This window comes from Pseudopipra pipra, unplaced genomic scaffold (genome assembly GCF_036250125.1).
Source record: "Pseudopipra pipra isolate bDixPip1 unplaced genomic scaffold, bDixPip1.hap1 HAP1_SCAFFOLD_529, whole genome shotgun sequence".
In the NCBI taxonomy this organism is placed as follows: Eukaryota; Metazoa; Chordata; class Aves; order Passeriformes; family Pipridae; genus Pseudopipra; species Pseudopipra pipra.
In genome coordinates, this window is record NW_026991013.1 from 1 (window position 1) to 27964 (window position 27964).

At 41.9% G+C, this 27964-nt stretch overlaps 2 protein-coding genes across 2 annotated transcripts; one reads left to right on the forward strand and one right to left on the reverse strand.

Annotated features, from left to right (window-relative positions):
* The first annotated feature begins 8 nt into the window (after positions 1 to 8).
* On the forward strand, positions 9 to 7451 carry LOC135408615 (TOG array regulator of axonemal microtubules protein 2-like). Its single transcript, XM_064643688.1, has 4 exons — positions 9 to 194; positions 1355 to 1571; positions 4709 to 4795; positions 7013 to 7451. The coding sequence occupies exons 1-4, from the start codon at positions 42 to 44 to the stop codon at positions 7255 to 7257; spliced, it is 702 nt and encodes a 233-aa protein (XP_064499758.1). The 5' UTR covers positions 9 to 41; the 3' UTR covers positions 7258 to 7451.
* Positions 7452 to 14956: 7505 nt separating this feature from the next.
* LOC135408616 (photoreceptor cilium actin regulator-like) lies at positions 14957 to 23111 on the reverse strand. The gene is made up of 2 exons (XM_064643689.1): positions 19336 to 23111; positions 14957 to 15259 (listed from the first exon to the last, which is right to left on the reverse strand). The coding sequence occupies exons 1-2, from the start codon at positions 23109 to 23111 to the stop codon at positions 15130 to 15132; spliced, it is 3906 nt and encodes a 1301-aa protein (XP_064499759.1). The 3' UTR covers positions 14957 to 15129.
* Between the last annotated feature and the right edge of the window lie 4853 nt (positions 23112 to 27964).

Sequence of the window (27964 nt, forward strand, 5' to 3'; positions counted from 1 at the left end):
CTTCTGATGTACCCTTCTTACACCGTTCAAAAGTCCATCTTATGTTACTTCCAACTGTAGAAGAAACGGAGCTGCTCCAGAAGCTTTATGATCTCCTGACAGCCAAAGAGTTTCAGATAAGAATGGAGGGAGTGGCACTCCTCCTAGATCTCTGCAAAAGCAGCCCCAGGCTCATCTCCAATAACATTGTCCAGGTATGTGGAGTATCTCCATTGCTAATTTGCTTTAGCTCCTTTCCCAAGCCTGTAGCATTGAAGTTAATTCAGTGTGTATTGGTGCTACATCCTGGTTGTTTGGGACAGGCTAGTCCCTCTTACCCAAAATAATTTAATTCAGCTCCAGGCTTCAGGACAAGTAATTTCGGTCCAGATGTATTTCTCTGACAGGTGCCTATTGGTGCTGTTCCTGAGATGATGACAGAATTTACTATTGCTGTAGCTTCTGCTGTCTCCTACTCCCAGTTGGGTTCAGTAAAGGAAATCCAGCCACTGAAAACATGGCAATTACTCTCTAGACAAAAATGGAGTGGGATGGTAAAGAGAAGTGTCAGGTTGGGTTGGTTTAAAAAATTTTTTTTTTAAAAAGGATGCTCCTGTGAACTCTGTCTTGTCTTGCACAGGCACAGCTCTGCCTACTTGTTCCTGTCCTCGTCCCTTTTCTTCTTGGGAAAGACTGTTCTTATCCTTCCTGGAGCGCATTTTTTCTCTTTGGAAAGAGGACGAAAATAGCTAAAGACAGAACTTCTCTTCCTTCTCCTCCCAGTAGCTGCTTTTTCCCCTTTTCCAGAAAATGGTGCCTGATAATGTGGCTGTCAAGGGACTGAACCTGCTCTAAGGAGAGCTGCACAGCACATTAAAGTTCAGAAGTCTATCTGTTAGTTAGACAAATGGTCTGGATCCTGAAGAGTTGATCAGAGCCCTGCACTTCTCCAGACACAGGTTCTGAAACAGATAAAACAAAACGTGTATTGTATCTCAGCCAGCCACAGTTTTGCCAAAATCAAAATTACCCTCAGTACTTGAGGCAACTGTATGGAAAAATGGTTTCATACTTCTATACCAAGGATATTGTTTTTCATTAATCAAATGGGATTAATTTAATGATTTATAGGTGAAGAGAAACATCATAGGAACTATTCTGTCCCCACCCAAACCTCTTAAAAACATATGAAAATCTTTCAACCAGCATGAGGTTGCTCAACCATTCCAGTGAGTAGCCCACAGGAAAACAGCAAGCACTGACCTGACAGAAAGGATTACTTTCATCTTTTACATTGCTGAGTACTCGTTTCTACACCCCTTCTTGAAACAAAGACACTTTAGTACAGCTTTCATGTCTTTTGTTTTCTTTACAGATTTTTGATTATTTTGTCCTGAGGATTTGCGATTACAACAAGAAAGTGAAGCAGCAGGCACTGGAGGCGCTGGCTTTGATGATAGCCATGCTCAGAGATGCCTTAAACCCAGTGCTGATCCGTCTGGTGGAAGCAATCACCAACAATCTGAACTCAAAGCACTTGGGGATTTATGGTGCAGCTGTGAAAGCACTGGAAGCATCCATTGCTCACTTAGGTAAGGCTGACCTCTGATTTTGAGTGTCTTCAGTTGTGGCTTCTCCCTCTCAGGCTGAAATGAACACTGACTCTGCACACAGCTCTTGTTGTCTGTGGAAATATCCAGCTGGTATCCACCCAAAGCAGTGGTGCTGCAGTCCTTATGCACCGATCCCCAAATAGGCTTGAATGTGTATCAGCATTTCCCCAAAGTCCCAGGAGCCTTTGGCTCTGTGCTGCTTGTCTGCTTTGGTACAGAAGGAGCTGAACAATAAATCCTGGACTACAACTTTGCTAGAATTCAGGGACAAAGGGACTTTTGGAGCTTGCTTGAGCCCAGTTTGACTTCCTAAATGAATTGCTTTGCTGTTGGCATGAAGGTACACTGGCCCATCAGAGCTTCTGCAGAGCAGCCTCCTGGAAGGCTCTACATTACAGGCATTAGCTGGTCCTGTCTATTTTTCACCTTTCTTCTTTTTCTTCTTTTTTCAAAATGAATTTATGATTTGCCGAATTCATTTCTTTAGAACAAACAGGTATAAATCCAGCTGTAAATGATGGCTTGTTCCACACATTGTTCTGCATGGGGCAAGATCACTATAGCAAATAACTACATAGCCAAGGTCTGCTGTAAATTCCTTTGCCACACAGATTTATGTCAGCTGTGAAAATGCAGCACTGGGTGAATATGTCTGAAAAATTTAGTGTTGAAGAGGCAGGCCTTAAAGGGGAGTTACCAACTTTCTACACATCGGCTGCTTTGCAAACTCATTGAATTTGCTGACTCACTGCCTTTCTGTGTCCCAAGTGTAGGGTTATTTCTGTTCATGAAGTGGGGAGAAGGGTGTGAGACCTGTACTGCTCTTGGCCCTTATCCATTTTTTTGTGGTGCACGGGAGAAGTCTTGGAAAAAGCTGCAGAATCCTGCTAACAGAGGATGTGGCAAACAAATCCCTTCACGGTTTTGTATGGAGCTTTCTGTCATTCCTCTCTCACCAATACTGAGATCACTATAAATTTTCCATGGTGGCGGATATCAGAACAGGAGCAAGGCACATCTGTCTCTCATCACAATGACTTTTCCCAGGGATAGGTTCAAGCAAACAAGGTGGAATGTATTTTTTTCAGTTCTGCACATTTTTATGGAAGTTTGCAAGAATTCAAACAAGCAACTGAATCACAAATATTTCAAAATTCATCACCTAGGGCTTTAGTGGGGGAAGGAAGTCTCTACTGAAAAAATGCGTGAGAGAAATCTCCCCATGTACTTTAAAACTGGCTGCCTTTACAAATTAAAATCAAGTGCCAAATGATAAGAAACCTCCCAAACTCTAAAGGATTGTGCAACACTCCTATCTTAGGGTAAGTGAGCAAAGCACACGGTCCTGCCCCATTGCTCCACTGAGCTTCACAACTAAAAGCCCAGCTATTGCTATGCTGAGTTTTGGGTGAGACTTCCTCATCTGTCCTGCCCTGTCCTTTGTCTTGAAAGAAATGCCTAGCAGATGGCCACTGCCTGATGTCAAGACATGGAGTCAGTCCGACAGCCCACATAGCTCCCAGAGCAACCAGCCCTCTGCAAAAGGGGAAGGGAAATTTCCCCTGTAGGTGTTGAGGTAGCAGAGAGGTGTCTGCAGCGAAAATGAGGGCATGGAGAAGTAGATTCTTCTTTTACTCCTATTGCAAATGCTGGGCCATCTGTCCTACGGCCGACAGGTTTAGCTAATATGCAGAGCAGAGAGTTAGAGCTGAGTTCATAAGAACTGAGCTGCCTGCCACCTCGTTTTCTCTAACGACCATTAAAACTCCTCTGTCTTCAGGTCTCTCAAGGCCGCTAAAGTAGCAGTTGGGTAAATTGTGTTATTGACTTGAGCTTTATTGTTTCAAAATGCATGGGGCACTTGAAAACCTTGAAATGGAAGGTGAATAGTGGCTACACACTTGGATTCCTAAGAACCAAGCAGACACGCCCAAGCCCTGAGTGTTCCCCTGATAATCCATGTAGATACCAATATTAATGCTTAATTAACAGTTTGTACTCCTTCAAGATCTCCAGATCTCAGGGTAGTTTTTTTTCCCAAGCAGCAGCTGCAAGGTAACTCTCAGGGGAGGAACAGTAAAGGTGAAACAATGGCTGCCAATACTGCACGAGCGTGAGACAAAAAGTGAAGTGTCTGTTTAAAAAGGTGAACGAGAAGAGTGTAATTAACAAAGCAGAAGCTTAATTAGGGTAGCAGGATTAGTTCTTTACTGCATGCTTGCAAGAAGATCATTAGGGACTTCCTTTTTGTATCTCATGCAAAAGAGGAGCTCTTAATAATACACTGCTACTGAAAACCACTTTGGGATTTACCTCTGTTGTGGTTCACAAAGAAGTAGGTTGCCTGCTTTATCACTCCTGGTGACACGGCATCGACACAGTGACATGAGGTATTGCAGTGCATCCCACGCACATTCTGTCTCCAAGAAAAGCTTTGCTTGGCTTATTGGAGTGGTAGGACTGCAGGCTTGCAGACCAAGTCAGGCAACAGTTTATAAATTCAAACAAGACCCTCATATCAACAACAGACAGCATAGGGAAAACAAAATACATATGACAGTCAAGTACTGGGAAGTCAGTTCGTCTTCCAATCTCTCTACCAAGATCTGATTTCACAGATGTACAGGAGCCCCCAGTAGTGGATGGCAATGAGCAGTAAGTTCTCTTGTAAAATTAACTTGGAGTCTTGTCCATAGATCCCAACAGGTAACTTGAAGATTTAAAAACAACTTATCTTTAAAGTGGGAATGGATGTGTGAACTTTTGAGCCATCTCACCCTTTTCCTTAGGGAAGGGAGGAGATCACTTCTGCAAAGCTCTGGCATGCAAAACCTTGTCACTACTTACATGTGATTTGAATTTTGAGGTCCCTGATATGAAATGTTTAACACAGCTCCTGGTACAGCAGACCACTTTGGATTTACAAATGTGAAATGAGAGCTTTTCTTTTTGAATTTAAAATCCTCCTAAGTAAGAAGGAAAGAAGAAAAGGACTCGGAAACTGGCAGAAATTTACTTTATTTTACAAAATTCAGTTGTCTCTTCTCTTTTCCTCCCCACCCTCCTTTCTCGTATGTCCTCAAAAGAATGAGCAGAAATAAATGTTTCTCTTTCAGATAAAGTATCGGTGCTGAAAGAGTTTAGCAACCGAATGAGTCAACTGAGTGGCCAAGCTCTGCTGGATGTCACCGAACGTCTCTCAGGTATCACCTGCTTCAGCTAATATCCACTTCTAAGCCAAGAAGTCTCCAGAGGAAATATTCAGAGGGATTGCCTGTGAATAGACAGTACAGTAGCTCATCAAAATCTGAGCTTGTCCCTCCTGCAAAATACACATAAGAGGTGTATTTGGCAGTTTTTTGCCTGGCTGCTGCAGAGGCTGCGTGTGAGATGAGAGCAGTGCTCAGGCTCAGGGCTGAGCCCTCACTGGGGCATCTCAGGACCCTCCTTCAGGAAAGAAAGGGGCTAAAAATACCCTAGATGGCTCCTCCCTTGGAAGGACAGTACAGTAAAGGTCAGGGAGGTCTGTGAGAGCAACCTTTTCTAAAGCAAACAACCATCCTTTAGGAAAAATGGTGGCACATGGTGTTTCTGGGGATCAGTTTGTTTTGTCCTCACAGAATTCTTGTTTTCCTCTTGGAAACTTTTGAGGCTGAACCCTGCAGTGCTTGGTAGCTTAAAACTCAACACACATATTACAAGGCAAGGATTTTGTGCAAGGTAGGATTTGGGGGTAGAAGCAGAGTGCTGAGCCTCTCTGCCTGTATTGCAAAAATGGCATTGGACTCTGAGCATTTCAGGATGTGCAAGCAGCCTGTTTCTATATCAGCACTGTCTGACATGCTACAAATGCGGCTGATAATTGATTTATATTTGTAGCTTGCTACGTCAGCAACAGCCAAGGAATGGAAAAGCGATAATCTCAATATATACTAGAGAAGACTATTTATAGCTTTGCTTTAATTACGGCTAAATCCACTGCTAATTATGCCAGCATCTTTTAATGCAAGGTTTAATACACTTTGCTTCTTCATTAGGAATCTCAAAAGGGCATGTTCAGCCATAGCAAATGTAAAAGGGCCTTTAAAGATAATTTGAATAAAGTAAATCTCCAGAAATGGAGAATTTAGTTTTGCAGTTATTTAAATCTCTTTTTCAAATGAAGTATTTGAGCATAAATTAGGACTACTTTAGAAAGAGCAGATGTTCTCCCTGGGATTTAGTTGGAACAAACAGCTCCTTCTCTTCTGAAGTCTCATAGTGACCGATGTCTTTAATTGCATTTAAACTCAAATTAACTCCCATTTTAAACTGGGTACCATAACCCTTTTCCTGCTTACCAGAAGTGGAATGACTGCTGCTAGATTAACAGCATAGAGAAAATGAAGGTTCTTCCACCACAGAATAATAAATGGGTACTGCATAACATTTCAACTGAACAGAAAATAAGAATGGTCTTCAGACCATTTCAGATTTTGATCTCTCAGCAAAATCTGCCATGCAAGGAGCCTATTGGTAGTAAATTTTTGTTCATATTTAATATAGTTCAGTTCAGAAAATGAGCAGAGAGCAGACTTCAGAGAGAATGTGAGAGAACGCTTGTTTTTTGGTTAAATTTCAGCCCCCTGTGTAACATTTTTCTTTCTCTATTCCACTATTTCAGTGCACATTGGGAGAGTAAATGCCATTAACATTGTGAGGGTAAATGCCATTAAAATTGTGAGATGCTCAAATGCCATGGCAATGGGGTCTAGGCAATTATCTAAGACACCCTGAAGTTTGAAACAGCTGTTCATTAGAAGCCACAGAACATGAGGGAAAGAAAAAGCTCAGATTCGACCATTCTGCCAAAGACATCAGTTAGTCACTGATGTTTCTAATAAAACTGTCAAGCAGCAGCCATCTTTTATGGGCTGGAGTTCTGAAGTGTGGTCTAATACTGCCCTTTGCTGTGTGCCACTGAGCAAAGGGAACCGCCAGATTAGACTTTTGGCATTTTACATCAAAGGTCACAAAAAAGTAATCATCCCTTTTATTAGAAATCTTTCAATTACCTCTCTAAGGTGCATTTCAAAATCTTCAGCAGTGGATTTAGACAACTTCTTAATGGAAATAAACAGCAATTTGACATTTCGGCCATTTGTCATGCAGAAACAGACAGTGAAATGATTTAACAAATATATATGATTCACTTTGCTAAGTCTGTCACAGATACAAGGCCTCTGATTTAGCGAAATTAGTCCTGGGGGGTTGGCTGTTCTGCTCAGTGGGTGATCAGCTGCTTTGCCCAGTTCTGGGTCATCGGGCTCTTTGTACTTGCTGGTATTAGCCAGAAAAGGCTCCCAAGAATCAAAAATGCTGGTCGGTACCTGTTTGCATGAAGGTTGGTTGTTAAGAAGCTTGTCCCTCTTGCCCTGCAGTGCTTGTGGCACGTGTTTATCCCAGGAGCCCTGAAGTTGTCCAGCGCTACGCGCTGCCCGTGCTCTGGTCCTTCCTGGGAAACAAGGTCCCGCCCGTCCGAAGCGCCAACGTCAGGACTGTGGTCGCCAAGCTCGCAAAGGCCCTACATGAAGTGATGGGCTCCAAGCTGAGGCAGCACGCTGCCAGCCAGCCTCAGAACGTAGTGAAAAACCTCTCCAACATTTTGGGCTGGAATGTCAGGTGAAGGCTGGGTACGCTCCCGGAAGCTGGCGAAGTGCTGGGCTGGACAGGTGGAGGCAAAGGTGGACGTGGTGGCGGCATTAGTTTTATTCTGCACGTCTGAAGAACAAGGGACTTACCCTATAGACTTTATAGCTACAGATGTACATAGTATTTTGATATTTAGATGTAGTTTGGAATAAATGTGTTTTGGTTGTATATTTTTTTTATTTTGATTATATATTTTTGATTGTATATATTTCATTTTTATTATATTTTTAAATTTAACAAAATAATAAAATAATTTAAAAAAAAAAAAAAAAAGAAGAGATCGAGGCAGCAGGACCTGGTAGCCTAGAGGATATGTGGTGAGGTTATCGAAATGTATCTCACTGTATGTGCTAGTCTCACCATGTCCTCTCCTCATTGAGCCTCTCCTCTTCTTTTGACATGTCTTCTTTGTGTCATTTGTGCTGCTATTTGTTATTTGGCATTTCAGTGGTGCCACTTATTTACATGTTTGGGGGACAATGTACCCAAAAGATTCTGTACAGTCTAAAGTTTTCTAATGAGATGTATTCTGTGCTCACAATAGACCTGAGCAAAGAAACAAAGAAAACTTGGCCCAAATCCCAAAGCTTTGCCCATTTGCAATCTGAGACATCTCTGGCTCACAGCTGTCCTCAATCACAATTTTATATGTAAGAAGAGGACACATATTTCACTGGGAAAAGATGCACTGCTTTGGAAAACACATATATATGTATATTTATCCAGGATAGCAGTCAAGTGATGTTGTTTGTAACTTGTTTGCAGAAGGATGAGTTGACTGTGAGGCCGATAACAGGTGAGAAGGGTTTCTCAGATCTATTTATACTCCAGCCTGGGTGCCATTCAGCCCAGAGCTATGGGATAATTTATTACCATGGACTAGTGCTTGCCAGCATAATGAATTCCTGCATAGCTGGAACAAGCACTTCTGGGTTCAGCTCCAGCTCTTGGTGGACTGCATGATCATTGACAATGCTGCCTTTCAAGAAATTATTTAGTAGTTTCATTTCATAATCATTTGAATCTTTTAAATTTACCTTTTAATTTGCTCCACCTTAGGGAAAAACACTTTACAGACCAGTGCAAACTGTAACATTTCAACAGCAAAGTCTGCATTGTTGCCAGTTTTTGATGTTACAGAAGAAAATGCACATATATGTGTTAATTAGGTTTTCTGGAGGAAAATATCTATTTCATGTGGCTGCATGTATTTGCTTAGCTATGGATCTGGTCCTGGACTAGAAAAGCCCAGGCAGAGTAGCATGTTGCAGGGAAGAATAGTCCATGAGCTTATGGGTTTGCCAGTAGAGTGAATGTGTTCTTTTGGGATTTCCTTGGAGACAAAATTAGGGACCAGCTCCCTGCCCCAGTATTCTCTCAGATCTTTTTAAAATATCGTAGTAAAGGCAGTGAAACTTTCCACCTACCTGCACCCCCACTGTTTGAATAGGGGCATTTTTGGCTCTCCTTAAAGTCATTGCTCTGGCATACCAGAAGAATTTCTTAGTGTTCAAACAGACGTGAACGATGCATGGTCCTCCTGATGGTGCTTCAGAGTCCTGGTAAGTGCTTGGCTTACAAAACTAAATTTAGATATAGGTTGGATCTTGGCTCAGTTTTATGCAAATTTAGGAGGAAAAGAAAAGCCGAGATAAGAAGCTTGAGATAATTGGATATTTTGACCCCTGCGCTAGTTTTCTGCTTAACTTTTTGCAGGATTGGCTTGTCATCCCCAAATGAGTGGGTGGGAAGTAGTCAGCCCCAGTGCTGTTGCTTTGTACTTCTGGAGTGTATCAAGCTCCTGGTAAGCATTGTCCAAAGAATAGAGAAACTCACACAAGTCCTAGTCTCCTTTTTCCTGCAAAGAGTCTAAATTAAACCTATAAAAGGATTCTTAAAATTATGAAGAGTTTATTTACAAGGTTTTAAGTGTTCTAAGTTTATTTGATGAGTACCTTTCTATTTTTACTGGTGTGTAAACAGCCTCTGAAAAGGTCACAACAAGCTTCATTGTGTGTTTGGAGAAGACAGGCTGCAGAAGCACTGATCAGCCCAGGGAAACTGGGAATACACCGAGCATCTACACACCTACTGCACTCCTTGTGCTATGGTGTTTCCAGTAGATGTTTTCTGTGGAAAAGCTTAATCTAGTTATGTGGGGCTGAAAATGAGGCATTATAGACTTCCCTGGGCTAGCAGAGCTCAGAGGTGCAGTACATGCTTTCTTTCTTCCTCTTTGGGGTATCGGTAGGATAAATAGTTCTGAAGTACTTTTTCAACATGAAGAGCATACTATTGCTTGTAGGTTTTTTATTTGTCTATGGTGCTTTCTAGGTTATTTCTTTATTTTGCACCTTAGAGGTGGGGGTTTTTGTTTGGTTGGGGTTTTTTGGTTTGGTGGTTTTTTGTTTGTTTTGTTTTGTTTTGGTTGGTTGGTTTTTTACCCTGTTATGAGCTGTTGTTGCTATGTGGACTAAAAAGGGATTTGTCTAAGACTCAGAGTTAGGTAACTGCTTACCAGCAGTCCTGTCTTACTGTCTGCTCAATTGCAGAGCACTGTGTGATAGGAAGGTGTCCCTGATGCTCTCTGTTTCCTGGCTTATCCACACGAAAAACTGTGCTACGGAAACCTACTCGTAATCCGGGTCTATTACAATAGTTAGCACATGCATGTATATGGATGTGTTTTCTCTGAATATAAAGATGAAAGGATCTGCGTGGATATCTGGTTACTGATACAGCCTTCAATGTTCAGAAAAGGTCTGAAAGATGCATTGCCTTATGCCCTGATTGTCCACGTTAACTATATTTACAAGCGAAGAGACACAAAGCTTCAAAGTGGAGGAAAACATTTCAAAAATAAAGCCATTGTATTGTACTGGCAGGTTTGATTTCCAGTTTGGATGTAAGAGACATTAAACTGATATTAATCATAAGAGGGGCTAAAGGGAATTGTCCCGTAAGACTGACTCCTTAGAGTCACATTTGAAAGCGAAGCAGCTATTGAATTTGTTGGTTTAGGTTTTATCTGCAGAGTCATCTCTGCCTTGCTATGTATCTTTGTGTGTCTGCTGGAATGCCTGGAAAGTTTTGTTCACAGCTTTACAGTTGCTCCTCTAGGGAAGGGTGGGTCTTTGTTAACATCCTTAGACTTCAGCTTTGGTTCATTCCTATCCTAAGGAGCCAGTGGTTCAGTAGTATTTATAATAAATGAAGGGCAGCCTGCAACACTGAAAGCTTTCAGTTTCTCTGTAATTGCTATACAATCAACTCAACTATGCCTCAAGGAAAACTTTATTAAAGCAGAAGGGATTCATATGGAGTAAGATAGGCTTATCGCCCCTTTTTCTTTGAAATAACCTTGATAAGGGATGGGGTCTGTACAGTCTAACTTCAGAAATCCTCACACTATTGCTTAATGCAATCACATGTTTGTATATTAGCAAAGAAAAAGAACATAACGAGGAGAGGGAAGAGGCCAGATTTTGACATTAAGAATGTTGGTGAGTGGAGAACAATTAGGGGATGTGAGGGCTGTAATTTTGTGCTAATGGTGGTGGAACAGGATGGGTGCAGGGCAGGCATATGTAAGATGAATGAAAATGGGATAAGAGGGATAATGTGGTCCTGAGTCTTGATCACCTTGTCCTGTTGAGTATTTACTGTCTGTATCTGCACATCTTTCTTTTTGACATTAATATTTTCATTATTCATCCAAAAAGGGCTATGGGCAAGAAGTACAAACATGAGATATTTGCTCCCAATTTTCATATGCTTCAGTACACAGTTGTGAGTTTGTATTAACCTTCACCTTTACCTGAGGACAACATGGAATTGAGCCCCTAATTCAGACTGCAGGTATTATGGATCTTGCCCATAGGATATTGCCCAGGAAGATCAAAATCTGAGTTTCAAGTTCATAGCTGTTACATGCATCTCCATATGCTGTAGTCATGATAGCACTGAGTATATTTAATATGGAAGAATTAATGATTTGCTAATCTAGAGGGTTTTCTCTTCAGGAGATGCTGGCAGTTCCTTACTGATGAGACATGACAGTAAGAACAGTTTACTTTATCTCTGTGTTGTGATCTCTTCTTATAGCAAAGGGGATAGCTTCTCAAAATATTCCTCTTAATGATAAAACTTTATAAATGAATATGAAATGCCTTGAATGTTTAGAGGTGTGACAGTGCAAATGGTGTAATACGCTATGTTTATTGATAACCTGCATAGCATTCTCAGCCATATTGCTAATCACAGAACCACAGAATATTCTGAATTGGAAGGCACTCACAAAGATCATCAAAGTCCAACTCCTGGCCCTGCACAGGACAGACCCAACAATCCCACCATGTGCCTGAGCGCATTGTCAAAATGCTTCTGGCAGGCTTGGTGCTGTGCCCACTTCCCTGGGAGCCTGTTCCAGTGCCCAAACACCTTCTGGGTGAAGAACCTTTTTCTATTATTCAACCTAACCCCTCCCTGATACAATTTCAGGCCATTTCCTCGATTTCTGTCTCTGGTCCCCACAGAGAAGAGATCAGTGCCTGCCCTTCCTCTTCCCCTCACAAGGAAGCTGTAGATTGCGATGTCTCCCCTCAGTCTTCTCTCCTCTAGGCTTTCTGAGGTTGTTCTTGAAGCCAAAAAAAGCAACTGGAGTATGTGTAGTGCTTTGGTGTTCTAACCATCTTCAGATGCTGAGGGCTTGAAATGACAAGCCCCTTGAAGGTCGGAGATTTGAGCAGTGTCACTGGAAACAAGGGCAGCTGCCAGCTTGTTAAAGGTCTTCAGATAAACTGCAGCACAGAGCTGTTGGCTGCTCTTTTCGCAGCTCTGAGCCCTGGCTGGGAAACTGATACTGCTTCAGTCTGTGCTCAACACCTCTGCAATCCGACTCCACTGCAGCCAGTGCACTCTGATTTTAACCCTCAGGACAAAGCCACAGCCCCCTGCTCGAGTCAGCTGTGGTTGTGCATAGAAGCTCCACTGAACTGAGTACAAGATTGCCAGGTAGCTCAAGCTTAAATCAGGGCAGAGAAGGGTTGGAAGCACAGCTGACCTATGTCAGTGCCCAGGCTGGATCCTGTAGCCTAAAAAAAGACATATTTGCTTAATGAAAATGCAACCTAAATTAAGTGATGTACCAGCAAAACACAAAAGAAGACAAGCTTATGCTGGGGTGGGGAAGGAGAAAGTAAATGGACCTTTTATAGTTCAGTGCACTTAGGAAGGAATAACTAGTATAACATGGGGCTAAGATTGAAGCTGGCTGCATATAGAATAAAAAAGAAATCAAACTCATACCATGTATATAAAAACTCTGATTTATTTACGTCAATAAAAAATAAATGTTAAATTTGAGTATGGTCTTATAAAACAATTGTATTCCAGAAATGTTGTATTTGTGAAAAATGGAGCTGTTGACCAAAAAAATGGTAAAAAAAAATTTTTTTAAAAAAGTGGTGAGCCAAACTATAATTTCTTGAATACCATAGTTACTCTTAATTTCATGCTTGCAATAGAGATTGAAGGTAAACACATGATTTGCAATAGTCCTGTACATTAACTGCACTACAGAGAATCTGCTAGCTATACATAATCATGAGTTCATGTTACAAACTTGTAGATCACTCCTGGAGAAACTCTGTGTCTCGCATGCAATGTTCAGTTTGCTGCAGCATCCTTAGGGCAGCACTGGAATCCTTCAGCAGCAGCTGCAGTGTTTAGGTAGGATTGTGTTTGCAATGAGCCTCCTGATGACCACAGCCTCGGTCAAAGCTGGAGAGATGCAGTGGTAGGATGCCAGCTCATGTACCACATCCTCAAGGGAGCCTGGTTTGGGGGAAAGATGCTTTGGCTGACTCCATGTCCAGCTAGCACACGTTGTGCTGAAGTGAAGTGTTGCCCCATGTGCTGATGCAAATTCCACAGAATTTGGTGCCTGGGGGATATACATAAATACTTACTCTAACTCCCCGTTATGGATGCCAGGAAATTTCAGCATGAAGCCATACACAGATAAACTGATTGTAGTAGCTGAGGAGAAGCTGTCCTCCCACTCTGTTCCATGTTCATCTACAAAGCTCCATTTAGTCATGCAAAGTGCCAGTTTTCTGCTGTCATGTTTCAGGTTTGTTTCTGTCTGGGTGGTTACAGCCAGCAGAACAAGCCAGCCTAAAATGCATGCAAAAATGCATTTGTATTCTTATGCAGCAGGGAGAGAACTACACTTCTGATGAGGGAGAAGACTAACCTGCAGAGTTAGCCCTGCTGATGATCTTTGCAGTATCTCCCCGATGATTTTCCAACTTGATGGGGAGATGGTGCATCTGCCTGTGTGATTACTGGGTGGATCAGTTGGCACCTCCCAGCTGTTCACTATGGGTGTGGCTGCTTTGCCACCTCAAGGTCACAAACCCCCGACCATCCAAAACACCTATTCACTGCGAGCTTCTCTATATTCAACATCCCACCTTAAACATAACAATTAAGGTTTCCTTGTGTCTGTGACATAAAATGGCACTGACCTTAGTGAAAGATGGTTGTGAATAAGGCACTGGACTAAAACTCAGGAGTTAGTATGCAGAGGGGTCCCTTATGCAACAGAAGATGAGCCTCAGTTCCCCATTCATGAAGGTGGGCAGTTAAAAATCCTGTGTGAAAGTGAAATGGCCAGACACCACCATGATGAAAGCTGTAGGAAAAAATTAAACTATTCCTAACAAAATATGATACAAAGGGCTTTTTCCTCTTGAATCTTATTCTATACGGAAGTTGTATCTGAAAACATGTCAAATAAAACTAAAACTACATTAATTAAAAATTGCAACTTAATCATGATGATATATTAGTTAGGTAAGAAAGATCCAGTAATTTCTGAAACTGTATTCAAGAGGATGCTGTAAAAGCTTAGGAATAATTGACTGTAAATAACTTGTGCTTTTATTAAGAAGAATCTGCCTAGACTCTTCAGTGAAATTACAACATACCCTCAAGCTGTATAACTCAGAAAAAATTATAATACATTTTTTGGGAGAACAGGATTTTCTAGGGTGGCTTTCTTTAATTAAAAAAAAAACCAAACAAACCAAAACCCAAATGTGTCCTTGGATGACTCAGGATTTATAATGTTGTTTGATTGGGCTATTGCAAAACTACTCTAATCAGGATTAAGCCTTGTACCCTGGAAACTAGAGGTGATAAGATTATCTGATCATCAAGGGTGATTTAGAAGATCAAAACCTTTTTGAGTGAGTAAGATCCCTAATTTTATTCCTTTAAAAGAGGTTATTTTGTTTTAACTTGTATTTGACCTTATTCTCTCCCTGCATATTGATAAATACCTAATGTACAGATGTTGCTTTGCTGACACCATTGTTGTTATTTGCAATAATATTCAATTGGTTCAGGGTTTTACCTTCCCCTGAGAAAAGTCACAACAGCCCCTTTTTACACGAACTGTGATGCCTCCTGAATAAATAACATATTGAATAATGATCCCTTATGATAGTTTTTGAACTCATCTATCTAAACAGTGAAAAAAAGGACTTGGCTACAGGCCTGGTCGTTATCAACTAAATTTGCCTCAGACTCACCCGGCTACAAAGTGTTTCTTTTGTTCCGTGTAGATCTTTGAGTTAAACCATGGAATGAAAAGAGAAGCAGCTGGCTGGTGTTTCATTAGATTGTTGGGGCCAGTTGGGGGTTTTTGATGCAATGCCATCATATATTCTCCTTGCAAGAGAAGATGAAGCCACATTTTGTAGTCTTGGGTAAGGCTGCTTCTTCCCTCTGGGGCCTCTGGCCTTGCTCATTCCTCTGCCTTTGGAAGGGGCTTCTGCTGTCAGTCCCTCTGCAGCCCCTGGCCCACGATGTAGAGGTCAGGGTGGGAAGTGGATCTGTTGGAGTCTTTGATTTCAGGAGCAGAAGAGTTGTTCCAACAATCACTTGCTTTTCTAGGGCTCTCCTCCAAGCTGTGGAAGGAAAGATGCTTAATTTAAGAGGCTAATGAATAGTGACTTTAAAACAGTGCTGATTAGACCATGTTAACCCACAAAGCAAAATGGTGCACAGTACTATGTCATTCCCTGTCTCCTCCTGAATACACTCTTTATGTGCACCACCCAGATTTTATTCTTGTCGTGCCAAAGGCACTATACTGCTCTCTCTCTCCCAAACTTCTCTTGGGAAACAAGTATTTTATATGTTGAACAGGGGATCGATGTGAAACTGGGTTCTCTTGCAGATAGGGACAGATTTCAATGAAGTGTCTTGTTCCAGACTGCTGGAGGAAAGGAAAGGTCTTACCTTTGATATACATCTGCTTAATGTGGTTACAGTGATTTCTGAGCACACCAGCACGACTGTGGGAGGGGAATTCTGGTAGGATAAATCTGCCACTGAAGACAGGAGAACTGAGACATAGAATGTGCAAATGATGTTCCTGAGGTTGCACTGGCACTCTCTGGGGGTTCAAGGACTTTATGTATCAAGACTGATTAGAGCAGTGAAGCTAGTCAAGAGTACCTATGTGCCTTCGTGCTGAAATGTGTCCTGTGTTGCTGTAGCTAATTAAAGTGGTTTAAACTCAACATGGGGAAATATTTCAGAGCTACCTGGGAATCATTACTGTATTTTAAGTATATAAACTGCAAAACTGAACTAGCTTTCAACTACAGACAAGCTATTACATCCCTGTTCTGACTGCTAGGACTTTATTTTCGAACTGCTGAGTGAAGAGATTTGGGATACATGTCCAGTTGTAAAATTAATCCAGATTCAAATATCCCCTAGTTGCAGAAGGTCTCACTTGGGCTCCTTGCTTTGGAACTGATTCAGTCAACCCAATCCATCTTCAAGTTCTCTTTGAACATTATCTTAAAGGCAACAGTATTTAATCTTCTCTTTCTGCTCTACCTCTTGGGAGAGGAGCAGTCCCAATGAAATACTATTTTGTTTAAGTGCATACACAGAAATTGTATTACAGATTAACAGAATTTCTGTGAGCAGAGCAACTGTACATGTTATGCCTTACTGAGATGTCAATAACTACTGATTGCTGTCAAATGACCAAGCTTAGAAACCAGCACAGTTAGCTCAGTCTATCCATCCACAGGCTGTCCAAATAGGAACAGGCTGTACTGACTTGAGAACCTGAAACTGAAACTCTTGTCAGATACCCTAAGACTAAACCCAAAAGTTCTAGCTCCAGTCCTAGTTAGGGCTGATGACGTTTTAAGACCTGATGTTCCTTGGACCATGGGACAAGCAGAAGATATGCTTGGAAAAAGAGTGGGTTCTGCCTTCTAGGAGAGCAGTGAGTGTGCAGGAAACATGCACATCTACGCACAATGCCAACATTTAATGCCCAGCAATGCCAGCTGGCAAAATGAGATAGAAGTTACCTCTTTTTTTTTTTTTTGGCATGTTTCTACTAAAATGGGGTGTGTGGGCAGGGGGGACTGAGCTGCCTCTTGTTGCTTGTAGAAGCTCCTGCCAGATTATCTTTGGCAATTTACTTCTCAGCAAACTGATGTTTTAATTTGGTATGGGAAAGGTGGAGGGATATATCCTACAGTTTGTGAGGAGGGGAGAAACAGGCTAACCCATTGATTTTCAAAACGTTTTACCTATAAAAGATTGTGACTCTGTCTCCCCTCTCTTCTGCTAATGAAGCTGCTAGTAACACAGAAAAATAACACAGAAAGCCCCCCCCCCCAGACCAAAAAAAGGCACTGTTTTATATTTTGAAAGGAGAGATAGAGCAAGGGAAGGAATGAAGGAAAGGAGACTGACAGCTGGGTGGGAATGGCTTGTGAATTTGAGACTAGATGTAGATATTGCTAGAATGAGGAGGTTTAGGTTTAGGTTTAGACATTTTGAATTTTCCCTCTGTTAGCTGGATGAATTACAAAGCAAAGAAAGTCCTGGCTGCTTAGTGAACTTGGAGGACAAAGTTGAAACAGAGTGTGGTGGTTGGTCTATCAGAGCAGGGCTGAACATCTGCACATGGGGATATGGTGCTCACCTCTGTGGCAACTATTCCGGTCCTCAGCAGGATGACAGGACCAGCAGTGATGTGAGGAGCTTTTGGAGCTTTTGCCATGTGTTCATTCCTAAAATAGTCCTTCTCTGCCCATCAGCACATTTGCTGTGATATTCAGATCAGGCCATTCAATGCAAGGTCTGTAAAAGTTTACTCCATGCAGCTTATTTTAGTTGTAAGAAAACACGGAGTTGTGAATTGCATCTTAAATCAGTGTATATGGTAATTAATGGCCTAAATTTCCCTTTTGCTTATGTTGATATAAATTTGGTCTAACTCAGTAGTACTACTGTTGATGTTCATTGGTATAAATGATAAGATGAATTTGGCTTAGGATATATTTTTTTCTTCCAAAATGCTAGCATATCAGACTACTAGGATATATGACTTATTTCATGAAAGGGATGATTTTATTTACAGTGGTTTTTTTTATATTATTCACTGTTCTCTGACAGACTATGATAGAAAGATAATACACCCCATTGAAGCATAAATTAGCTAACAATTTACCACAGACAAATTTTGAAATGGATCCATAAAACTGCCAGGGCTTTTGTATTGCAAGGTTTGACATAAAGCCTCTTTTGAAAACATTTATTTCTGCTGGCAGGCACTGGAGTAGATAAAGCTGACTTCACACAGTACATAGGAATAACAGAAAACCCAGGAAACACTGTGCAAGAATTTTAGGAAATATTCAAATGTCAGACTATGATGCAATATTAAAACTGGAACCGCAAAATAGTTTGCATTTCCCAATGTTTTTTGCATGCTTTGTTCAGCACATTCCTCTGCCTTCAGTGTGGGAAACTTGGTCCTTATTCAGTCTCTGGGGAGGGAATGCCTGGATGTCCACTGTCTGTGACTGTCCCTGCTTGTAATGCACTGAGTGCTTGTGCACCTCCAAGTGCAGTTTGATCCTGTTAGGGTTGATCTTCCAATCCCTACTCACAGGAATGATTCATGTGATTTCAGCTCTTCTGTGGCAAGAGCAAAAATACTGATCATGTGAGGAAAGGTTACCGGAGAAGCTTAAAGCTTAATTGACTTACACGTCCTAAGATGCTAAGAAACTAGAATAACAACACTGTACTTCCAGGCTAATCACTGAGTTACACTGATCTTTGAGTATTCCCAAATACACATTTGTTTCCTGGATGGCTTTATGATTTTTATTTATTCTTTTTTTAGATGGTAGACAATATTTAAAGCTAAGCCCATTTTTTTTAAAAAAAGACCACCAATTGTTGCAAACATGGAATCGACATGTGTTGATGTTTCGATTTCTTTAAACTGACTTTCTCAGAGCAATGAATGCCTCGTAGCCATGGGAGTTTTTCCACTTGGAAAACTGAGCTTGGGCTGTGGACCCATCAGACCTGAAATCGGCACCTAGATCTGGAAGTGCGCACACGAAGCTCGAAATTTCAAGCTATAATTCTGTCCGCACAGATCCTTGCCTACATATTATCTGTCTGTCATTCTTGCCAGCTATCTTGAAACATCCTCACAGGGGTTTCAGCTGAACAGTTTACTGGATTAGAGGCTGATGGTAGAACAATACCCCTCCTCTTGGTCCAAGCTGATCTTCTCATGAATATTTATGTCTATAACCTGAGGGTTGCTTCAGAGCTTTTAAGAATTGGATGTCAATGTCAATCCCCACACAAATAAGGAGAGTTCTGTGCTGTGACACCAACACTGAATTTACCCTGAGGTGCCTGTCACAGCCGATGTGTAACTGCAAGGCTTGAGCAAGCCATGGAAAGTTAACTCTTCCCTTTTTTTCAGACTAGTAGTCTACTAAAATCTGAGAGAAAATAGAAAAGAATATTTGATTGTGATCTAGTAACTACAGTGCTGTCTTTGCCCAGCCATCTGTTCTGCACATGAACAGGGAACTTTTCTGAGAAGTCTCTTAACGACACTCAATTCCCACTGGGAGTTTACAAAGCCCAAGTGCTATATATCAGCTTTTCTGGTCTGAAGCGGAAAGTTTCTTACCTTGCTTGGTGAAGTGTGGGTTCGCTGCCAGCTGTTAGAGAAGCTGGAGGATGAAACTGGACCCCTGGTCGGCGGTCAGAGAAACTTCTCCTTACAAATGGCTGAGGGTTGGCGGTGGTCAGGGACAGCTTTCTGGTCCGGTCTCCAGGCTGCCGGAAAAGCAGACTGCTCTTTTGGGAATGTGATGAAGCTTCAGGCTGGCTGGTCACCTCAGCAGTGGGTTTGGTGGGTGCCGGTGGAGGTCTGGCTTCAAATAACGAGGAGGTGGCTGGGCAAAATATTGAACGGACATTACTGGCCCTCTTGGAGGAGGGGAGCTGGTGCTCGTCCCCAGCATCCAGCCCAGCTCTTGGCCCCTTGGAGGAACGAGATGGGGAGGCTGGGGGGGAGGGAGTGGTGAGGAATGGAGGGGGGCTTGCATCTCGGCGGGAGGCTGGGGAGCCCCCCAGACGGTGTGGTGCTGGTGAGCTTTGCTTGTGCCCCACAGGAGGGCTGAGGGGTTTTCGATGGGTTGGCGGAGAGGGCATCTTCTTCTGCGAGGGTGGGCTGGGCATCCTGGGACTAGAGGGAGGACTGGGCTTCCTCTGCATGGTGGGTGAGCTTGGTTGCACATTACTAAAAGCCTGCAGAGAGTGTCTGTGGTGTGCTGGGGGGCTGAAAATCCGTTTCTCAGTTGGTGACGAAGGGGGAGTTCTCGTTGGGGAGACCCTCCTGGCAAATGGTGAGCCTTTTTCATTTCTCCTGAGTGAATCTGGAGAGCTGTGCTTCTGGGACAGCACTGAAGTCACAGGTGAATTGGGCTCTTTGCTCTCTGAGCTGTCGCTGTGTGGTTTTGAAACCCCACTGGGGTTTTGAAGAGGAATAATTTTATGGGTTTGCTTGTATAAATCCGCAGCCTCTTTTCTCTGGGTTTCTAATATCTCCTCCTGGCTAGGGATGTGCACGTTGGTAGGGTTCAACTCCAGAGAGTACCTCGGCAGTTTCTCATCCCCTGACCTGGTAGTCTTTAGACCTTTATTAGTCATCGCACTGGGGCCGCCGATATTTTTACTTGGCAGTAAGTCAATGGACTGAAGGGAGGCTTTAATTTTTGGGGAAACTTGTGATCTCTTATTAGTATGAAATTCTGTTTTGGTGGGCTTTTTGGCATCTTCTGAAGAGTTTTCTTCTATTCTTGCAGTTTCTTCAGGCTCACATAAGTTTTCAGAAGAAGTGTCCCTTAACATTTCAGGTGGTGGTGGTGGCAGGTTCTCAGTGTCTTCATCAGTCTCTTCCTTCATGTCCATCTTGCTTAATTCTGCAGGCGGTGCAGGAGGAAAGGCATTTGGAAAGCTAGAAGAAGCATCTTTGGTGTTTGAAGTGTTTGCGTCTTCTACCGGTGAAATACGATGCTTAAGATTTAAAGGTGCCAGGCCTCTCTGAAAGGGAATGGTGGGTGGGGCGACTGGAAGTCCAAATTTTCTGATGCACTTTATTGGTCCTAAAGATCTTAGAGGTGCAGCTTTTACAAGGTTGTCCGTAGGACTGAATGTTTCAATAAGCTTTTTGACAGACTGCCGGGGAACACAGCTGCTGCCACTGAGCATTTGTGCTCCAGGAGGCTCATTTTCTTTGCCTCCTGACATCTCCTGGGTGGGCACAGTAGCATTTAAAGGCTTCATGCTTCTTTTTGCATCCAGCTGAGGGTCAGGATTTTGATCAAATGTGAACAAAGGGACTTTATCCTGATTAGGCAGGATGCTGAAATTTTTTGAGAGTCCTGCCTTCAGTTTGCGAGAGGACCTAGATGTAATTTGCTCATCCTGCAAATAAGCAGCTGTTCTTGATTTCCAAAGCTCTGGGTTGCTAGCTGTATCCTTTCCATAAAACATTTTCAGCCTTTTGCTGAGCTCTTTTTGAGTTCTCTGAAGCTCTAGAAGGGTTGGGTCCTCTGCCTGGCTTCTGAGGGACTCCTCTGACCTGGACCGTCGTTGTTTCCCAAACGTTTTCTGACTGCCTGTTGCTGTACTGGGCCTTTTTGCTAGGACTGCTCTTCCACTCTCATCCTCTGTCCATTCTTTACGCCTGGATTTAGCTGGGACGAACTTGATTTTTTCACTGATGGCATCTTTCATCTTCAGAATAATTTCTTCTGTATCCACATTCTCCGTCCTCTTGATGGACTGCCTGTGTGTGCTCTCAGTGATTGCAGGTGAAGACAGGGGCCTCCTTGGCAGACCATCCTTCCCCACTTCTGATGAACTTGTGTCATCATCATCCTCCCCCAGGGTGCTCCCTTCATCATCATCGTCATCATCATCATCCTCATCAGAAAGAAAATCTCTTGATTCATAGATTTTGAAATGTTCACCTTCCTGAGTAGAATCAGACTGGAAGGAGTTGTAGGAATGGCTTTTGCTCAAGCTGGCATGTTGGGGCATGGTAGAAGTGCCTTCTGGTACTCCATCCTGGGAAGAAGTCGCTTCCTTGTTTTGCATGGAAGAATGAAACATGCCTTTAAAATGCCTTTCAAGTGCACAGTCATGGGATGCAGCTGTGCCTGGTGACACTGTCCCATCTTTCATGCCCCCCACTGTTCTGGCATGCTTTTGGGATGGAGGTCCGTGTCCATAAGAATCACTTGTTTGTCCTCCATGCTGGCTGAGAGCACTGAACTCTTTGAGGGATTCATTGTCCACACCAATGCCACTGTCCTCCGAACAGAGAGTCCTGTCCTCACCATGGGACTGAGAGCAACCCACAGTTGAGGCTTCAAGCAGCCTTACCGTCCGCAGCAGGTGCTCATCAAAGCTTTGCTTGGCTTTCAGTTTGCCTTCCAAGTTGCTTGCAGCAGAGTGCAGGTAGCTGCATGTCTCCTGCAGGGCGTTGGAGGTGAGGGAGGCCAGCATCCCGCTCACTAACTGCATTTTATTGACCGTGTACTGCAGTAGTTGTTGCAGAAGATCAGGGTGCTCCTTCAAATCGTCTTTTTCTGCTGGCCACACCAGATTCCCACCTACATCTTTGAGGAGATTTTCCCCATCGTTGGCAATTTCTTCCAAGAGTTGGTTGATTTCATCGAAGCGAAGCACGAGAAAGCTTATCATCTGCTGTAGGAAGAGCTGAGTTTGGGTAGCCTGGCTGGCCATGTGCAGTATAGTTTCATACTTGGAGAGGTTGGGATTTAAGTAGGCATATGCACTCTGGTGAGCCTTAACGAGCGGTTCTGGGAAATCTACCTTCTTCTCTGCCTCGCATGGGGCCAAAATGGACTTTTCTTTACTTCTGCTAGGTCGACCTTGCTTTGCCAGCTTATTTTTGGGCTTCTTTCCTTTCTTTGGGATTTGCTTTGCGTTGCTTTCGTTCTTGTCATCCCAAACAAAAGCTGCTGGTTCTGATTCACAGGAGGTTTGCTTTCTGATCTGTATGGACTCAGCGATGTGCTTTTGAGACTCAATCAGTTCAGACATAATGACTTCAGCATCTGTTGCTGTCCTCTCAATTTTCTTGTCTTCCCTGGGAATCTGAGAATCTGAATGAGCCTTGGAAGATAACTGTAAATTATCATTTTTGTCCTGCTCTGATAGTTTATCTTCCTCTTCTTCCAGGTAGTCATTCCTCTGGATCCCATATTGGCGTAATTCATCAATATTGTAGCAAGAAGAACCTTTGACCAGCAGAGGGATTCCCTTATCTCTCGGATCAATTGGCAAAACACTTTTGGGTTTATTCAAAGCCTTAAGACCACTTCTTGAAGCAGTACTAGCAATCTCGTTGTGAGAAGGTGTGCAGCCCATCCTTTCTTCGTCTTTATTTTTGATTAAAAATCAAGATGAACTAGCAAAAACACAAGAAAGAGTCAAACTCACTGTTTCATCCTGAACTTCACACTGGCCTGTTTCTCAGGAGTTTTCTATCATGATCCCAGTTTTGTTTTCAATTTTGATTGTTGTTTGCCTTGAAATCTCATATACTTATTGCACAGTATCTGCTCTTGAAGTTGTGCGCTGTTCCATTGTATATTCCGACATCGGTTTTCTTCTTTGATTCCAAAAAGGAGTGTGAAAGCTGTGCTGGATTTAGAGCTAATGGATTAAGAGGACTTGCGTACCTCACTTCTGTCTTGACAGATGTCCACTGCAAATAAGATTTTAAGCTCATTAGGGTAAGCAGGTGCCAGCCAGTCAGCACCCGAGTTGTATTTATAAAGGTAGATTTTTTTCTGCACTGTACTGGGGGGCAAAAGGACTTGGTACATTTCCCTCCTTCTTTCCCTTGTTGCAAAAGCATAACATACAATTGAATGCAGAGATCCAAAGGAAGAGACTGTATTTTGAAGCCTTTTTGAAGGGAAGCTATTTGAACATGGCATGTAAATGCCATTAGATGCTCCTTAACGAGGAGAAGGGTGACACTGACCAAGGATGTGCCCACTGGAGAGTAAAAGACAGAAAATCAAATAGCTTATAGATGCCTGTTAAGACTTCTGCCTTGAGGGTATTCAAAATTTTCCCCTACTTAGAAGTGACAAGCTGTTTACTTTTTCCTTCTAAGACTCCTAAATAAATTTTGATTTTTTTTCCCCTCCTCTTAGGTGATCATTCTTGGAAATTATTTTTTTCTCTTCTAGATAGCTTCTCAACCTGAAAATCCTAACTACCCAACAACAGTATTTGTAGAATAAATTTTGCATATGTTGTTAAGATGGTGTCTGAGTCTAGTGGATCTACACTGTGTATTTTCAGATTAAAATAAAAATAAAATGATTTTTTTTCCCTTTCTCTAACTGTCTTAGGATAAAATCTGAAGTCACAAAAGTGACTTGTGTAACTTTATTTTTCATCTGCCAGGGCTTAGTTGTTTCAAATGCAAGACTTTACAGGTTAAAAGTCTTAAGAAAAAAAAATTAAAAAATTAAAAATATAGACCCATTTCTGAAAAAAAAGAGAAGAAGGGAAGGGAAGGTTTGGGAAGGGAAGGTTTGGGAAGGTTTGGGAAAGGGAAAGGGAAAGGGAAAGGGAAAGGGAAAGGGAAAGGGAAAGGGAAAGGGAAGGAAAAGAGAAGAGAAGAGAAGAGAAGAGAAGAGAAGAGAAGAGAAGAGAAGAGAAGAGAAGAGAAGAGAAGAGAAGAGAAGAGAAGAGAAGAGAAGAGAAGAGAAGAGAAGAGAAGAGAAGAGAAGAGAAGAGAAGAGAAGAGAAGAGAAGAGAAGAGAAAAGAAAAGAAAAGAAAAGAAAAGAAAAGAAAAGAAAAGAAAAGAAAAGAAAAGAAAAGAAAAGAAAAGAAAAGAAAAGAAAAGAGAAGAGAAGAGAAGAGAAGAGAAGAGAAAGGGAAGGCAAGGGAAGGGAAGGGAAGGCAAGGCAAGGCAAGGCAAGGCAAGGCAAGGGAAGGCAAGGCAAGGCAAGGCAAGGCAAGGCAAGGCAAGGGAAGGCAAGGGAAGGCAAGGCAAGGCAAGGGAAGGCAAGGCAAGGCAAGGGAAGGCAAGGCAAGGCAAGGCAAGGCAAGGCAAGGCAAGGCAAGGGAAGGCAAGGCAAGGGAAGGGAAGGCAAGGCAAAGCAAGGCAAGGGAAGGCAAGGCAAGGCAAGGGAAGGCAAGGCAAGGGAAGGGAAGGCAAGGCAAGGGAAGGGAAGGCAAGGGAAGGCAAGGCAAGGGAAGGCAAGGCAAGGCAAGGGAAGGCAAGGCAAGGCAAGGGAAGGCAAGGCAAGGGAAGGCAAGGTAAGGGAAGGCAAGGGAAGGCAAGGCAAGGCAAGGCAAGGCAAGGGAAAGCAAGGCAAGGCAAGGCAAGGCAAGGCAAGGCAAGAGAAAAGAGAAAAAAAGGAAAAAAAAGGAGAAAAGAAAAGAACCTGTTCTTTGAATGACTTGTGAGGTCAGGACAGAATAATACCTCTCTGAAAAACAAACTAGAGATGTCAAAGTAGGAATTGGATGAAGCAGAAGACACTTGTCTTTTCCAAGTATTTATTTATAAAGGGTAGTATGTGGATGAGGCCATAATAGTAATCACCCCCAACTTACCTCTTCACTACTCAAACTGGCCTAAATGGATTTGTTTTTTTATTTCCAGATACAGCCTTTCTACAGAAGGCGTCCATTTCTCAGTGTTGCAGGCTTATGGACAACAGTGGCCAACTCTAATGCTGGCTGGAAATCTGCTGCTTCTCTCCAGCAATGGGATTTCTGACTGCGTGGTCATGGGTATCTTGTCCAATTCCCAAAAATCTTTACATGCTGCCAAGCCTATTAAACATTCTCAGACTTTAAAGAGCTGCTTACATGATTCATTCCTTGGGGCTGAACTGCAGTAGCTGAATATCTGCTTGGAAAGTTGTTATTCTCTGTAGCCTGATTGTTCAAATCTCTTTTGCTTTTCATCAGGGGCAGAAAAATTACCTTGTTTTACAGGGAAGAAGGCATTACATTGATTCCCAGGAAAATTTTAAAAACTTTGTGTGCTGCTCTCTAAAGTAATTTTTCTGGAACACATGAATTGAACTTAATATACATGATAACATAGTCATTTTCCTCAAGGCTTTTCTGGAAAGCGTCAGGTAATTTACCTCTTGACTCTGCTTCTTGCCAGTCATTTAGCTGCTCTGGCTGCTTCTGTGTCTCCCTACAATGCATTTTCTACAAAGTGATCCCAACTCTTTTTGCTTTCCCTTTTAGGCATGTATCTCATGTGTTCAAGTGGAGAAATGGAGCAGACTTAGGCAGCTGCTTCATCCTAGTGATCCTAATGGTCAGGATGCTGTAGCCCTCCAAAATAAGTCAAGGAAAATAGTAGAACAAGCAAATAGCCTTAATGCCCTTCTACTGTTTACAGTGGGACTTCAGAGACATCTTTATATAGCTGCTTAATACTTGTGCTATGAAAACTCTTTCGTCTTTTCTTCAAAAAACAGCTTCAACAGCTCCATTGTTCACACTGGGAATTTTGACAATCAACTCATTGTGAGTTGGTAATTTTATTTGGGAAGTTCTTTTTCGTCCCTTTTCCCTTGATCAGTCATGTTATTTTTGTTTGGTTTTTTTTCTTGTTATTTTCACACCATGCATTAACATCTTATAGGGGATAAATGCATGGTTAAAAAAATTCAGAATCCTGGTTTATGCTTATTTATTATGCAGTCATTTATTGTTTTAAATATTACTAGTAAAAAAATATTATTTTTATTGTCTATTTATTATTAAATTGAGATCCAGCCTCATAGAAAATGCATTTTAACAAGGCATCGGTTTTATCCTAACTCTAATTGCCGTTTGCATATATATACAATATGACTAATGTTGTGTCAGCTTTGTTAGCTTCTGTGAGAGAGCAGGATCCTTGATGTGCCTGTTTCCAACCGCTTATGTAGCTGCATTTTTCTCATCAATTTTCTTATTACCAAGCAGTTATATATTTCTTTGCACTTCTGAGGAACTGTAGAAAAACCTCAATGAGAAATGCTAAAGAAAATTCTTTATCACATGGTCTTACAACAAAAGAGAAGACAAAATAGGAAATGCACATAAACACTTATACCCGCTCTTAAAAATTTAAGGTTTGTATTTGTGGATGAGGGCTCACTGAGGAATTATGGAGCGCTTGGGTGATAACAACATAACAACAACTTTAAAGAGCTATTTTGCTCTCAAAGAAACATGCTTTATCTTCTTTTGTGTGAGCAAATTGAATATAACCAGGGAGCTGTTCATATTGCTGGCCTAGATATCACTAAGTAAATAAAAAATACTTGCTTTTTATTTCAGCTTCTCCTGCAGAGCTGACACTGTTTTGGGAGATGGAGTAGATTCTCTCCTTTCTGTAATCGCTAACAGAGATACTTATGAAGCTTCATCTTGTTTCCCCTAGTGGAAACCTGTTGACAATGGTAAGGAGTAGAAATATCATGGTTTGGAGGAAATCTAGTTGAAAAGAAGTAAATAAAACAAGTGAGTATACACAGAGCCATTATTAGTGGTGATGGTGCAAGTAAAAGAAAAATTCATCTCTGTTCTGGGTCAACGATAAACTTCTCAGGTTGTTTTCCCTTTTTTTTTTTAAATTTTTTAAAAAATTTCTGATTTCTAAGTAAATTGCTACAGACTGATTGCATGAGTCAATAAATGTGACCTCAATGTTTTCAAAAACCTGTTTTGCAAAAACAAACCCATTTTTTTTAACAGTGGCAGGACAATAGAAATAAAAAGTTGTTGAAAACAGGTAGGCCAGTGGTTTCCTTCTTCAGCAAAAATACTTTATAAAGGAATTAATGGAGGAAAAAATATAAGAAGAAAATTAAAGAGGATCGGTTTGGGGGGTTTGCCTGCACAGGGCTGTTGGTACACACAGGTGACCCAAAGGAGTCGAGAAAAATTGTATGACCACTGTCAGCAGTAGTTTTGTGAGATGTATTTACATTTGCCTGTTATTTCTGGAATGTGTGTTCTGGTCACTTAATCATAGTTTCTCTTTGTTAAACTACCTATGGGTATTAAAAGCTTGCTATCTGCCATAACTAACACATTTACTGCTGTTCTCAGTGGTTAAGACAGTGACTCCCAAAAGACAACAGTTAGGACCAAGAATTGTGTGGAACAGCCTAAAATTTTAAGTTTAGATTTCCAGGCTTATGCAAATCTAGAAAATTAAAATGGAAGGGTCCCACTA

Bases quoted from the DNA above. Each gene is read 5' to 3' on its own strand.
- LOC135408616 (XM_064643689.1), bottom strand. From the start codon at position 23,111: ATGGGCTGCACACCTTCTCACAACGAGATTGCTAGTACTGCTTCAAGA. The intron at 15,260-19,335 runs GTAAGAAACTTT...TTCCTTCCACAG, and splicing joins CCCACACTTCACCAAGCAAG to CTTGGAGGAGAGCCCTAGAA.
- LOC135408615 (XM_064643688.1), top strand. From the start codon at position 42: ATGTTACTTCCAACTGTAGAAGAAACGGAGCTGCTCCAGAAGCTTTAT. The intron at 195-1,354 runs GTATGTGGAGTA...TTTTCTTTACAG, and splicing joins TCTCCAATAACATTGTCCAG to ATTTTTGATTATTTTGTCCT. The intron at 1,572-4,708 runs GTAAGGCTGACC...TTTCTCTTTCAG, and splicing joins AGCATCCATTGCTCACTTAG to ATAAAGTATCGGTGCTGAAA.